This window comes from Scyliorhinus canicula, chromosome 1 (genome assembly GCF_902713615.1).
Source record: "Scyliorhinus canicula chromosome 1, sScyCan1.1, whole genome shotgun sequence".
Classification (NCBI taxonomy): Eukaryota; Metazoa; Chordata; class Chondrichthyes; order Carcharhiniformes; family Scyliorhinidae; genus Scyliorhinus; species Scyliorhinus canicula.
The window spans coordinates 58,452,468-58,464,773 of record NC_052146.1 but is presented as its reverse complement, the minus strand read 5'-3'; the positions used below and the strand labels follow the sequence as shown (position 1 = coordinate 58,464,773).

At 42.6% G+C, this 12,306-nt stretch overlaps 1 protein-coding gene across 5 annotated transcripts in view; it reads left to right on the top strand.

The window, feature by feature from the left end:
- The window catches only part of taok3a (TAO kinase 3a), a 193,133-nt gene that overhangs the window by 63,686 nt on the left and 117,141 nt on the right, over window positions 1-12,306 (top strand). For all 5 annotated transcript variants that reach the window (XM_038791257.1, XM_038791239.1, XM_038791219.1 and 2 more), the window contains 3 exons: window positions 1,347-1,418; window positions 1,594-1,695; window positions 9,436-9,481. In XM_038791257.1, coding sequence (XP_038647185.1) covers window positions 1,347-1,418; window positions 1,594-1,695; window positions 9,436-9,481 — 220 coding nt within the window. The remainder of the gene's footprint in view (window positions 1-1,346; window positions 1,419-1,593; window positions 1,696-9,435; window positions 9,482-12,306) is intronic.

Here is a 12,306-nt window from a genome sequence, read left to right as displayed (position 1 = left end):
TTAGCTTTGTGCATCTCTCCAAATTTTCTTTCTGGCTCATTTTAATTTAGTTTCACTTCTGCTGCAGTACTGAGATCAACTTGGTAAAAATCACTGATTCCTCTTGAACAAATGGTTGATTGCTCCATTGCATTTGACAAGACCTAATGACCTCACCCTTTCTGTGGCTCATCTACGCATCTGCAGAAAACAGCCTCCCAATTAGTTTCACTCTGATTAGTCATGCCAATGACATCTGCCTCCCAACTCAAGCCCCCGACTTTAACACTTTGGACTGGACCCTAAACGAGGACTTGTCAAAACTTGAAGAACGCAAAACTTGAAGCTGACTCGAGTCAAACCCTGCAAAAAAAGTGTCCAACTCATTTCTTACAATGCAAAAGCAAGTAAAGAGCTTAACATCCAAATGAATGGCTACAAATTCAAGCACCACCCAACTCCCAACAGACCTCTGAGTGACCTAAGATAGGACACTGACGTTCTAAAAACGACTGCAACCAAGGTTAAGTCCAGAAAAAACTTAAATGCCAAACTAGCTGGCTCAACATGGGGTGCAGCTACCACCAGCTCCCGAACCTCAGCACTTGCGCGCTCATACTCAGTAACAGAATACTGCACGTGCACACATGCCCTGAGTGGTCCACCCTGAGCAAGTTCAGGACTGGCCACGGCCTCTGCTTGGCCAACCTTCACCGATGGGGCATTAATGCTCACCCCCTATATGCCTGTGAGAGAGAGCAAACTGCACCACATTACAGAAGAATATCCAATCCACTGATTCAGTGGAGGCCTATCCACACTCAACACAGCAGGACCGGAAGAAACTGCTTGGCTTAGGGACTTTGCATTTGCTAAATAAAGTCATGAGCAATGATTTCTCCTATCCTATCCCCACTTTTTAAAAGTTTACATGCTATCTTTTGTGTACTTGTGCTTGAGGTGTCAGAGACAATTTCTAGATGTAAAGAACACTATTTTGTGTGAATCAATTGGTCAGATTCATTGACGCCAAATGTTGGATGATTGCAATTTCTTTCCTGTTCAATACTGGGGGGAAAACTCAATTCTTCTTTCCAGGGCTAGAATTTGCTGCTTCTGTTCCCTATCCACACCACAAACTCTGAACATAGCTTCAATATCTGAACACTCAAATTCTCCAATTTTATACTAATACAAAAGCAAAATACTGCAGATCCTGGAATTCTAGAAAATGCTAGAAATACTCAGCAAGTCTGGTAGCATCCGTGGAAAGAGAAACCGTGTTCATGTTCCGGGTGTGTAACTTTTTAACAGGGCTACGATAAGAACACATTAATTGTAAGTATTTTTGTCTCTCTAACCTTCAGGCCAGAAATGCTCGCACATCTGAGGTGGTGGCAGTCAAGAAGATGTCCTATAGTGGTAAACAAATAACGGAGGTAAGGAATATTTTAATTTAGCATTTTTAAGAAAAACATTTTTATTGTGTGAGAGATTTTTGAAGGAAGTAGTATGTTGCTGTGCAGTAACTAGTGACAGTAAATATGTTTAATATTTCTCAGTGAAGTTTATAAAAATCCATTTTATAATTTACCTAACCTGGATTATTTTCAGAAATGGCAGGACATTATCAAAGAAGTAAAATTTCTCCGCCAGCTCAAACATCCAAATACTATAGAATACAAAGGTTGTTACCTGAAGGAACACACTGCCTGGGTAAGTTGGCAATGCTTCCAAATTTCATCCAACCATATTGTACAATTAGTAACCTCAATGGATAAAATGGGGAAATAAAATATAAGAAAGGTTTCAGAATTGGAAATTGATATGCAGCAGTGTCCCATCATGTCCATTGGTGAAAATCGCCAGTCAATTGCTTTATTGCAATCAACTAAACATTCAAATGCTACATGTAGTCATTCAACTGTAAAATGCAAATCATTTTGAATGCAGAGTGGGCACCAAATTTCACTGGAGTTCATTATATTTTTGGGTTAAATTTTGATTTTTTTAAAAAGAAAAATACTGCAAATGTTGGAAAACTAAAATAAAAAGTTAAAAAATGCAAGACATGTTCAGGTCAGGCACTATCTGGAGCGAGAGAAAAGGTTAACAATTGTGCTTGATATTTTGTCAGAACTGGAAGAAGTTGGAGATGCAAGAGTTGAGCAAAAGTACAGAAATGTGGTAACTTGAGGAGAAAAGGATGGGTAGAGGGCTGGAGTGATTAAAGGAATAATGGTGCAGGGTGAAATGGAGTAACAGTGGGTTAAGTAAAACAACATAGATTGGTTTAGAGGAACTATAAATAGCAATAGCACAATGATTTTCGAAAAATAGGAGCATTAGTTATGATTTGAAACAAATATGCTTTCAAATAATGGGTTCCGAAGGTTGCAAAGTTCAGAATAGATACAGTGCTGATCCTCAATCTTTGGTTGAGCTTAACTAGAACAAAGCAGGCTGAAGTCCGTGAGAGTGGTACAGTGAACTAAAATGGCAAGTGACCAGAAGCTTAGGTTCACACTTCAGATGTGTTCAACAAAGTGGTGTACTCAATCTGCATAAAGTCTCTGCCAATGTAGAGGAGACTGCATCAGATACAGTATATAAAGTTGAAAGAAGTACAGAAAATGTGGATGGAGTTTGTGGGACTGAATGGTGGGGATGGAGGAGCAAAAGGACAGGTTTTGTATCTCCTGCGCTTGCACAAGTAAGTGCTGGGGAATGGAGGTGGATTTTGGGGACGCTGCAAGAGTAGACCAGGATGGAGGGAGGGATCAGTTCCTTTTGAATACTAAAGAAAGTGGGGGATATAGATATTTGGATGTACTCCTTTTGAATACCAAAGAGGAGGGTGGGGTGGCTTATAGCAGATGTGGATCGACAGCAAATCCAGAAATGGATACATGTCAAGAAGTGGCAACCAACACAATTGTAAATGTACCAGAGGTGAGTGAGGGAACTTGAATAGAAGTGCAATGATGGCCCAAGGAATAAAATACATAGCTAGGATTCATACAGTATGAATGTTTGCACTGGAGTGCTGAACTTGGTGCATTTGAGTGCTACAGTGAGAGTTTGGTGACTGAGGGAGTTAGGTGAGGAGGGAGCAAGGTACTCCTTTCATTTCTTTTCCGCAAAGAGCGAGAAAGGGAGCCAGGAGTTTACAGAGTGCAACTGACTGGAAGCAGAGTCGGAGGGCGGAGGTCCAGTTGGTCTACAGGGCAGCTATATTCTGTAAAGTAAGAGGGGATGGAGGCTAGGGCAGTTGCATGCTCCTCCTGTAGGATGTAGGTGGTGAGGGATACCACCGGTGTCCCCGCTGACTATACCTGCGGGAAGTGTACCCAAGTCCAGCTCCTCAGAGACCGTGTTAGGGAACTGGAGCTGGAGCTGGATGAACTTCGGATCATCCGGGAGGCAGAGGGGGTTATCGAGAAGAGTTACAAGGAGGTAGCCGCACCCAAGGTACTGGACAAGAGTAGCTGGGTTACAGTCGGGAAAGAAAACCAACAGGCAGACAGTGCAGGGATCCCTCGTGGCCGTTCCCCTTCAAAACAAGTATACCGCTTTGGATGCTGTTAGGGGGGGATGACCTACCGGGGGAAGGCCCTAGCGGCCAGGTCTCTGGCACTGAGTCTGGCTCTGGGGCTCAGAAGGGAAGGGGGAGAATAGAAAAGCAATAGTAAAAGGAGATTCAATGGTAAGGGGAATCGATAGGAGATTCTGTGGTCGCATGCGAGACTCCCGGAAGGTATGTTGCCTCCCGGGTGCCAGGGCCAGGTATGTCTCGGATCGTGTCTTCAGGATCCTGAAGGGGGAGGGTGAGCAGCCAGAAGTCGTGGTGCACATTGGTACCAACGACGTAGGTAGGAAAAGGGGTGTGGAGGTAATAAACAAGTTTAGGCAGTTAGGCTGGAAGTTAAAGGCCAGGACAGATAGAGTTGTCATCTCTGGTTTGTTGCCGGTGCCACGTGATAGCGAGGCTAGGAATAGGGAGAGAGTGCAGTTGAACACGTGGCTGCAGGAATGGTGTAGGAGGGAGGGCTTCAGGTATTTGGATAATTGGAGCACATTCTGGGGAAGGTGGGACCTGCACAAGCAGGACGGGTTGCATCTGAACCAGAGGGGCACCAATATCCTGGGAGGGAGGTTTTCTAGTAGTCTTCGGGAGGGTTTAAACTAATTTGGCAGGGGAATGGGAACCAGATTTGTAGTCCAGCAACTAAGGAAGCTGATATTCAGGACGCCAAAGCGTGTAGTGACGCAGTGGGGAAGGTAACACTGACAAAGGAGAGTACTTGCTGGCAAGGAGATGGGTTAAAGTGTGTATACTTTAACGCAAGAAGCATCAGGAATAAGGTGGGTGAACTTAAGGCATGGATCGGTACTTGGGACTACGATGTGGTGGCCATCGCGGAAACTTGGATAGAAGAGGGGCAGAAATGGTTGTTGGAGGTCCCTGGATATAGGGAGGATGGTAAAAGAGGTGGGGGGGGTGGCAGCATTGTTAATTAGAGATAGTATAACAGCTGCAGAAAGGCAGTTCGAGGAGGATCTGCCTACTGAGGTAGTATGGGTTGAAGTCAGAAATAGGAAAGGAGCAGTCACCTTGTTGGGAGTTTTCTATAGGCCCCCCAAAAGTAGCAGAGCTGTGGAGGAACAGATTGGGAAAAAGATTTTGGAAAGGTGCAGAAGTCACAGGGTAGTAGTCATGGGTGACTTCAACTTCCCAAACATTGAGTGGAAACTCTTTAGATCAAATAGTTTGGATGGGGTAGTGTTTGTGCAGTGTGTCCAGGAAGCTTTTCTAACACAGTATGTAGATTGTCCGACCAGAGGGGAGGCCATATTGGATTTGGTACTTGGTAATGAACCAGGGCAGGTGATAGATTTGTTAGTGCGGGAGCATTTTGGAGGTAGTGACCACAATTCTGTGACTTTCACTTTAGTAATGGAGAGGGATAGGTGCGTGCAACAGGGCAAGGTTTACAATTGGGGGAAGGGTAAATACAATGCTGTCAGACAAGAATTGAAGTGCAGAAGTTGGGAACATAGGCTGTCAGGGAAGGACACAAGTGAAATGTGGAACTTGTTCAAGGAACAGGTACTGCGTGTCTTTGATATGTATGTCCCTGTCAGACAGGGAAGAGATGGTCGAGTGAGGGAACCATGGTTGATGAGAGAGGTTGAATGTCTTGTTAAGAGGAAGAAGGAGACTTGTGTAAGGCTGAGGAAACAAGGTTCCGACAGGGCGCTGGAGGGATACAAGATAGCCAGGAGGGAACTGAAGAAAGGGATTAGGAGATCTAAGAGAGGACATGAAAAATCTTCGACGGGTAGGATCAAGGAAAACCCCAAGGTCTTTTACACATATGTGAGAAATATGAGAATGACTAGAGCGAGGGTAGGTCCGATCAAGGACAGTAGCGGGAGATTGTGTATTGAGTCTGAAGAGATAGGAGAGGTCTTGAACGAGTACTTTTCTTCAGTATTTACAAACAAAACGGGCCATATTGTTGGAGAGGACAGTGTGAAACAGACTGGTAAGCTCGAGGAGATACTTGTTAGGAAGGAAGATGTGTTGGGCGTTTTGAAAAACTTGAGAATAGACAAGTCCCCCGGGCCTGATGGGATATATCCAAGGATTCTATGGGAAGCAAGAAATGAAATTGCAGAGCCGTTGGCAATGATCTTTTCGTCATCACTGTCAACAGGGGTGGTACCAGGGGATTGGAGAGTGGCGAATGTCGTGCCCCTGTTCAAAAAAAGGGAATAGGGATAACCCTGGGAATTACAGGCCAGTTAGTCTTACTTCGGTGGTAGGCAAAGTAATGGAAAGGGTACTGAGGGATAGGATTTCTGAGCATCTGGAAAACACTGCTTGATTAGGGATAGTCAGCATGGGTTTGTGAGGGGTAGGTCTTGCCTTCCAAGTCTTGACTTCTTTGAGGAGGTGACCAAGCATGTGGATGAAGGTAAAGCAGTGGATGTAGTGTACATGGATTTTAGTAAGGCATTTGATAAGGTTCCCCATGGTAGGCTTATGCAGAAAGTAAGGAGGCATGGGTTAGTGGGAAATTTGGTTAGTTGGATAACGAACTGGCTAACCGATAGAAGTCAGAGAGTGGTGGTGGATGGCAAATATTCAGCCTGGAGCCCAGTTACCAGTGGCGTACCGCAGGGATCAGTTCTGGGTCCTCTGCTGTTTGTGATTTTCATTAATGACTTGGATGAGGGAGTTAAAGGGTGGGTCAGTAAATTTGCAGATGATACGAAGATTGGTGGAGTTGTGGATAGTGAGGAGGGCTGTTGTCGGCTGAAAAGAGACATAGATGGGATGCAGAGCTGGGCTGAGAAGTGGCAGATGGAGTTTAACCCTGACAAGTGTGAGGTTGTCCATTTTGGAAGGACAAATATGAATGCGGAATACAGGGTTAACGGTAGGGTTCTTGGCAATGTAGAGGAGCAGAGAGATCTTGGGATCTATTTTCATAGATCTTTGAAAGTTGCCACTCAAGTGGATAGAGCTGTGAAGAAGGCCTATGGTGTGCTAGCGTTCATTAGCAGAGGGACTGAATTTAAGAGCCGTGAGGTGATGATGCAGCTGTACAAAACCTTGGTACGGCCATATTTGGACTACTGTGTGCAGTTCTGGTCACCTCATTTTAGGAAGGATGTGGAAGCTTTGGAAAAGGTACAAAGGAGATTTGCCAGGATGTTGCCTGAAATGGAGAGTAGGTCTTACGAGGAAAGGTTGAGGGTGCTAGGCCTTTACTCATTAGAACGGAGAAGGATGAGGGGCGACTTGATAGAGGTTTATAAGATGATCAGGGGAATAGATAGAGTAGACAGTTAGAGACTTTTCCCCAGGTGGAACAAACCATTACAAGGGGACATAAATTTAAGGTAAATGGTGGAAGATATCGGGGGGATGTCAGAGGTAGGTTCTTTACCCAGAGAGTAGTGGGCGCATGGAATGCACTGCCTGTGGAAGTAGTTGAGTCGGAAACGTTAGGGACCTTCAAGCGGCTATTGGATAGGTACATGGATTATGGTAGAATAAGGAGTGTAGATTCATTGTTCTTAAGGGCGGCACGGTAGCATTGTGGATAGCACAATTGCTTCACAGCTCCAGGGTCCCAGGTTCGATTTTGGCTTGGGCCCACTGTCTGTGTGGAGTCTGCACATCCTCCCCCTGTGTGCTTGGGTTTTCCCTCGGGTGCTCCGATTTCCCTCCCACAGTCCAAAGATGTGCAGGTTGGGTGGATTTGCCATGATAACTTGCCCTAAGTGGCCAAAATGCTATGATCTATGATTACCTGGGACAAAGTTCGGCACAACATCGTGGGCCGAAGGGCCTGTTCGTGCTGTATTTCTCTATGTTCTATGTTCATACAGGTTCCCATTGCAACATCTCCTGTTTGGAGGATGTGTGTGGATCCAATGAGAAGTTCTTTAATCTGAGAGCAAGTTAAGCAGGCAGAGGAGAGTTAGTGGAACTAGTTGAGGCCCCTGTTCAAGGAAGGGGTGAATGCTTGTAGATCATTCCAGTGGGAGCTGGAGATGTCGAGGGACTGGGCGCTTATCATGAAAAAAAGAGGTGTTAGGGTCAGAAAAATGGAAGTGCAGAAGGGCATCAAAGAGGACTGAGCAAAGGGAGCAAAAATAGTTGAGGTAGGAAAAAGTAAATTCCATGGAGCAAGAATAGGTTGAAACAATGCGCTACGTTGGCAGTCTTGTTGGATCTTGAGACGAAGGTAGAAGCATGGTTGGGAACTATAAACTTGGACATTGTGTAGGGTGACAGTTTCTCCAGAGGAGATGAGGGCAGGTACTAGTCGGGGAGGGAAACAATTGAGGTTCGAGGGTATGGTAAATCTTTTATGAATTTTTTTTTTGTCTATTCGAGTACTTACCTATTGAATCTGCTTCCACCACCCACTCAGACCACAACTGTATAAATAAAAATTGTCAGCTCTGGTTCTGTTATTAATCAACTTAAATCGGTCTCATCTGGTTACTGATCCTTCAGTTCGAACAGTTTCTCCATGTCACTCTAATCAAATTATGATGATGTACAAATCTCTTGATATCTTCTCTCAGAAGACCAACCTCAGCTTCTTTGCTCTCCACCTAACTGGAATCACTCACTTCCACTCCTATTCCAATAAATCGGCTCTTCACCTTTTCCAAGATCTTGACATCCTCCCTGAAGTGTGCCTAGAATTGCATCACAATACTCCAGGTTGTTGTCTAGGTTTCCTACCGCTGGCCTTTGGCTGGCTGGCAGATTTACCTGACTACTTTTTTTTTAAGCAAGGATGTAACATTTGCAATCCCCTTGTCCTGTGGCACCATCCCTATATCCAAGAAGAATGGAAGATTGTGTCCAGTGTCTCTATCGTTCACATCTTCATTCCCCTCTAGAACCTTGGATGTATCCCAACTCGACAAGATAGTTGACTTTTTCAACAATTTGGGTGCATCCTCATTATTTTCATCCTTATTATCTTTATTCTGAATCAAACATTTATCTATATAGTTAAATACTGGAGGTCCCTAAATAGAAATAAAATTCCATTATCTCAACTCATTACAAAATTATGGAAATTATTTGCTACTTTCTTGGTCAGGGTCCCAGTTTCGATTCCCGGCTTGGGTCACTGTCTGTGCAGAGTTTGCACGTTCTCCCCATGTCTGTGTGGGTTTCTTTCCAAGTGCTCTGGTTTCCTCCCACGTCCCGAACAAGTCCTGTTAGGTGAATTGGACATTCTGAATTCTTCCTCTGTGTACCCGAACACGCCGCAGGTTGGCGACTAGGAGATTCACTAACTTTCATTAGTGTTAATGTAAGTCTACTTGTGACAATAAAGATTATTACAAAATGTAAATCTGATTTAATAATTTTTAGTTCGAAGTTGAACATGTGTTGGAGATTTATAGAGTGGCCCTCCAATAGTCCTATAAAGATGCTGCTGGAGGTGGTTCCTGTTTCAGTAATGGACATATTTTCCCCTTTCATGTGGCTGCACATTTGAAGTGCGAAGTCAAATTCCGCTTCTGAATTCATAACTGGAGTCCATTTGGTCTTCAGCTGGAGCAATGTACTCAGCTCTGTTTTAGAGATTCTAATTAATAACACTCAACAAGGAGTAGTTAAGACATAGCATAGATGCATAAGGCAAAGTTAGATAAGAACACGAGGGAGAAAACAATCGAAGGAAATACTGATGAAGTTTGATGAAGTACAGTGGGGGAATGTCATTTAGGGCATAAACACTGGTGTGGACCGTTGATTTGAATGGTCTCTTTTGGTGCTGAACAGTGGGTGCAACTCTTAAAATTTTGTTTCTAAAAAATATTTACCTAATTCATTTTTAAATCAAAATTTTGCCGTAATACATGCAATGTCATACATGCTCCTTAATTAAGATTGTCATCTAATTTCAGATGGTTATGGAATACTGCCTAGGGTCAACTTCTGATTTATTGGAAGGTCAGTTTCTTTCATGGTATTAAACTGAAGATTGTGCAAGTGTTTGGTCTCAAATATAAATTCATGTATTCAAATGTAGTACATCACTATTGTCCAGTTCAGTTATATTTCAACTTTTATGTAAGCATATACATTTTTTACAGTACCCTAAAGATTTGCCTGCAAGAAATAATAAGGGTGTGAATCAAAGTTTCCGTCTATATATGGGTTTGTCTAATCTCTCACGAGCCACCTATAGGAGAAATATTCAATTTCCAAACTAGTGGGTTAATTTATGTAATTTGTTCATATAGCAGATGGCCTTTACAATTGGCCATTGTGCTCTTGGATTAAAAAAAGAGAATCAGTCTGCATTCTGCTGCTTTTGAACAATCACCTGGAAGTGGAGGTCTGAAACTAAGTGGGTCCAGGAATAGACTTGGTTCTGATATCTTCAACAATCTCATAGCACACCCAAACTAATATAGACCTTCCCGTGTAAAAGAAAGCCGTTAGAGTGAAGGGACTAAGGATGACCAGAAATGAAAGAAATATGTGCTTTCAGAAAGGAAGAAAATTGAAGTAATTAATCATGCATTTTCCTCTAATGCCTTTTGAAACATTTTCTCGATTTGAAGGGCATCTGTAGCTAAGTGATGGCACTCGCTTCTGATTCAGAAGGTGGTGGCTTAAACTCCCCTTTCAGCGGCTTGGCCTTGAAATCTGTCTTGTGTGGTGGATGTAAAAGATCTGACGACCTTATTTTGAAGTTCAACCGGGGAACCCTTCCATTATGTTACCGTAATGTTTATCTCATTGTGAAGAAAGAATGGGAAAACATGAGCACCCCTATAGTATGTGTGTTTTAAATTTAAACTGCTTTTTTAAACTCAACTTGGTTAAAATTTGAAGACCCAGATTGCTGCCCTGTAACCTTTTGCTAAGATTTCTTTCTGGAAGAGTGTAGAGTCCTCTGCAGAGCCTTTGGGACCAGTGTGAGCAGGACAAGCAACAGCATGTCCCATCAACCTATAAGAATAAGGAGTCACACAACACAAATCAAAGTTACTAAATTTAGTTCAGTGTAAAATCATTTACATAAATGAGGGTCAGAAAGATGAGATTAAGAGATAATGGGTTAAACGTCCCGCCTGCCACTGCAATCATTGTGGGTAGGGCTGGCAATTTTGTGGACAATTGAAAGATCCATTGAAGTATGGTTTGGCTGAGGGGGGGCGGGGGGGGGGGGTTACGCACTGAATTGTGTTTACGTGTGTATTTGTATCTTTTGTTGTTATAAACAATAAATGCCTCAAAATGTTTGTTAATAAAAGAAAGACCCATTGACTTCGGAATTTCTATCCTGGGGTAGTGGGCCCCGGAAAATCCCGCTTGTTGAAACAAGAAAAGGATTTAAAATAATTTTCAATTTTTAGTCTTTTAAACCCAGTACCCCCAGCCATAATTAAAATCTGAAAGTATGAGACTCCATGTAAAGTTCCAGGAGGTTATAATTAAGGCTCTTCACACCATTACAAAACCATTTATCCTTGAATGGACATGTCATAACATTTCTTAGAATGTTTGTTGGGTGTCTAGTGAGTAGATAATCACAACCGTTGCATGCTTGAATGCTGAATCTCTCAGCGAGCTACCATTGTATCAAAGCTTGTGGAGGAGCAACACAAATTGGATAGCAACATCCTGCTTTCCACATTTCAATTGCATGGCACAAGTTGCTGTCTGATTTGCTTTTGAATTCGATGAGCACTGATGGCTTTGCTGTTATCGCCACAAAATCTGTAATTTTAACTTTGTGCTTGTGGACTGTGTAATGGAAATAATATATGAAAGAAATAAACAAAATAATTTGAAAATCCACATAAGCCATATGGAATATCAGTTCTGTATGCCCTTAGTTTGGAAGAAATATGCAAAAGAGAAAATGCTGGAAAATCTCAGCGGGTCTGGCAGCATCTGTAGGAGAGAAAAGAGCTAACATTTCGAGTCCGATGACTCTTTGTCAAAGCTAACAGACAGCGAAAGTCCCACTTTCTCTGTCTGTTAGCTTTGACAAAGAGTCATTGAACTTGAAACGTTAGCTCTTTGCTCTCCCAACAGGTGCTGCCAGACCTGCTGAGATTTTCCAGCATTATCTCTTTTGTTTCAGATTCCAGCATCCGCAGTAATTCGCTTTTATTTGAAAGAAATATACTGGTCTTGAAGTTGAGCAACATTTCACCAGACTAATATACTGGGGAAGAGGAAACTAAAGCACGATATAAGATTGCTGGTTATATTTTCTGAAAATTAGTGACCTTATTTAAGCTATTGCAAGAAATGAAGAAAATTGACAAGGTATATATGAGGACAGCTTTTCTTCTAATTGCATAAGTGAGAAAAATGATGCACAGTTGAAAGTAAACCAGTGATGTGATCCAGATAAAAGGATATGGAGAAAGGATGGAAAATTGGAATTAAAAGCATTCAAAGCTATCAAATTATTGAAGCAGTCACAGACTGAATTGCCTCCTCTTGTTTCTGAATAATGTTTGCAATTTTCTTCCACCTCGTATATTAAAACTTCCTGTTTCTTTGGAAGCCTTTGCAGCAACCAAGTGGGCAGTTGGAGATTGGTGCATAGTTTGTCTGTGCAATAGGTTTTCGGAAAGCAGACAAGAGGGTTCTATAGCTTGCTTTATATATGTTTTGAAACTTCTTTCTCACCAACTTATAAATGACTGCCTCCCCTGCTATGGCTAAGATGAACATGTGGCAACGAATCTGTATTTTGCTACATGGTGCAACATATTGGTGCATACACGTAAATTTTCAAAATTTGAGCT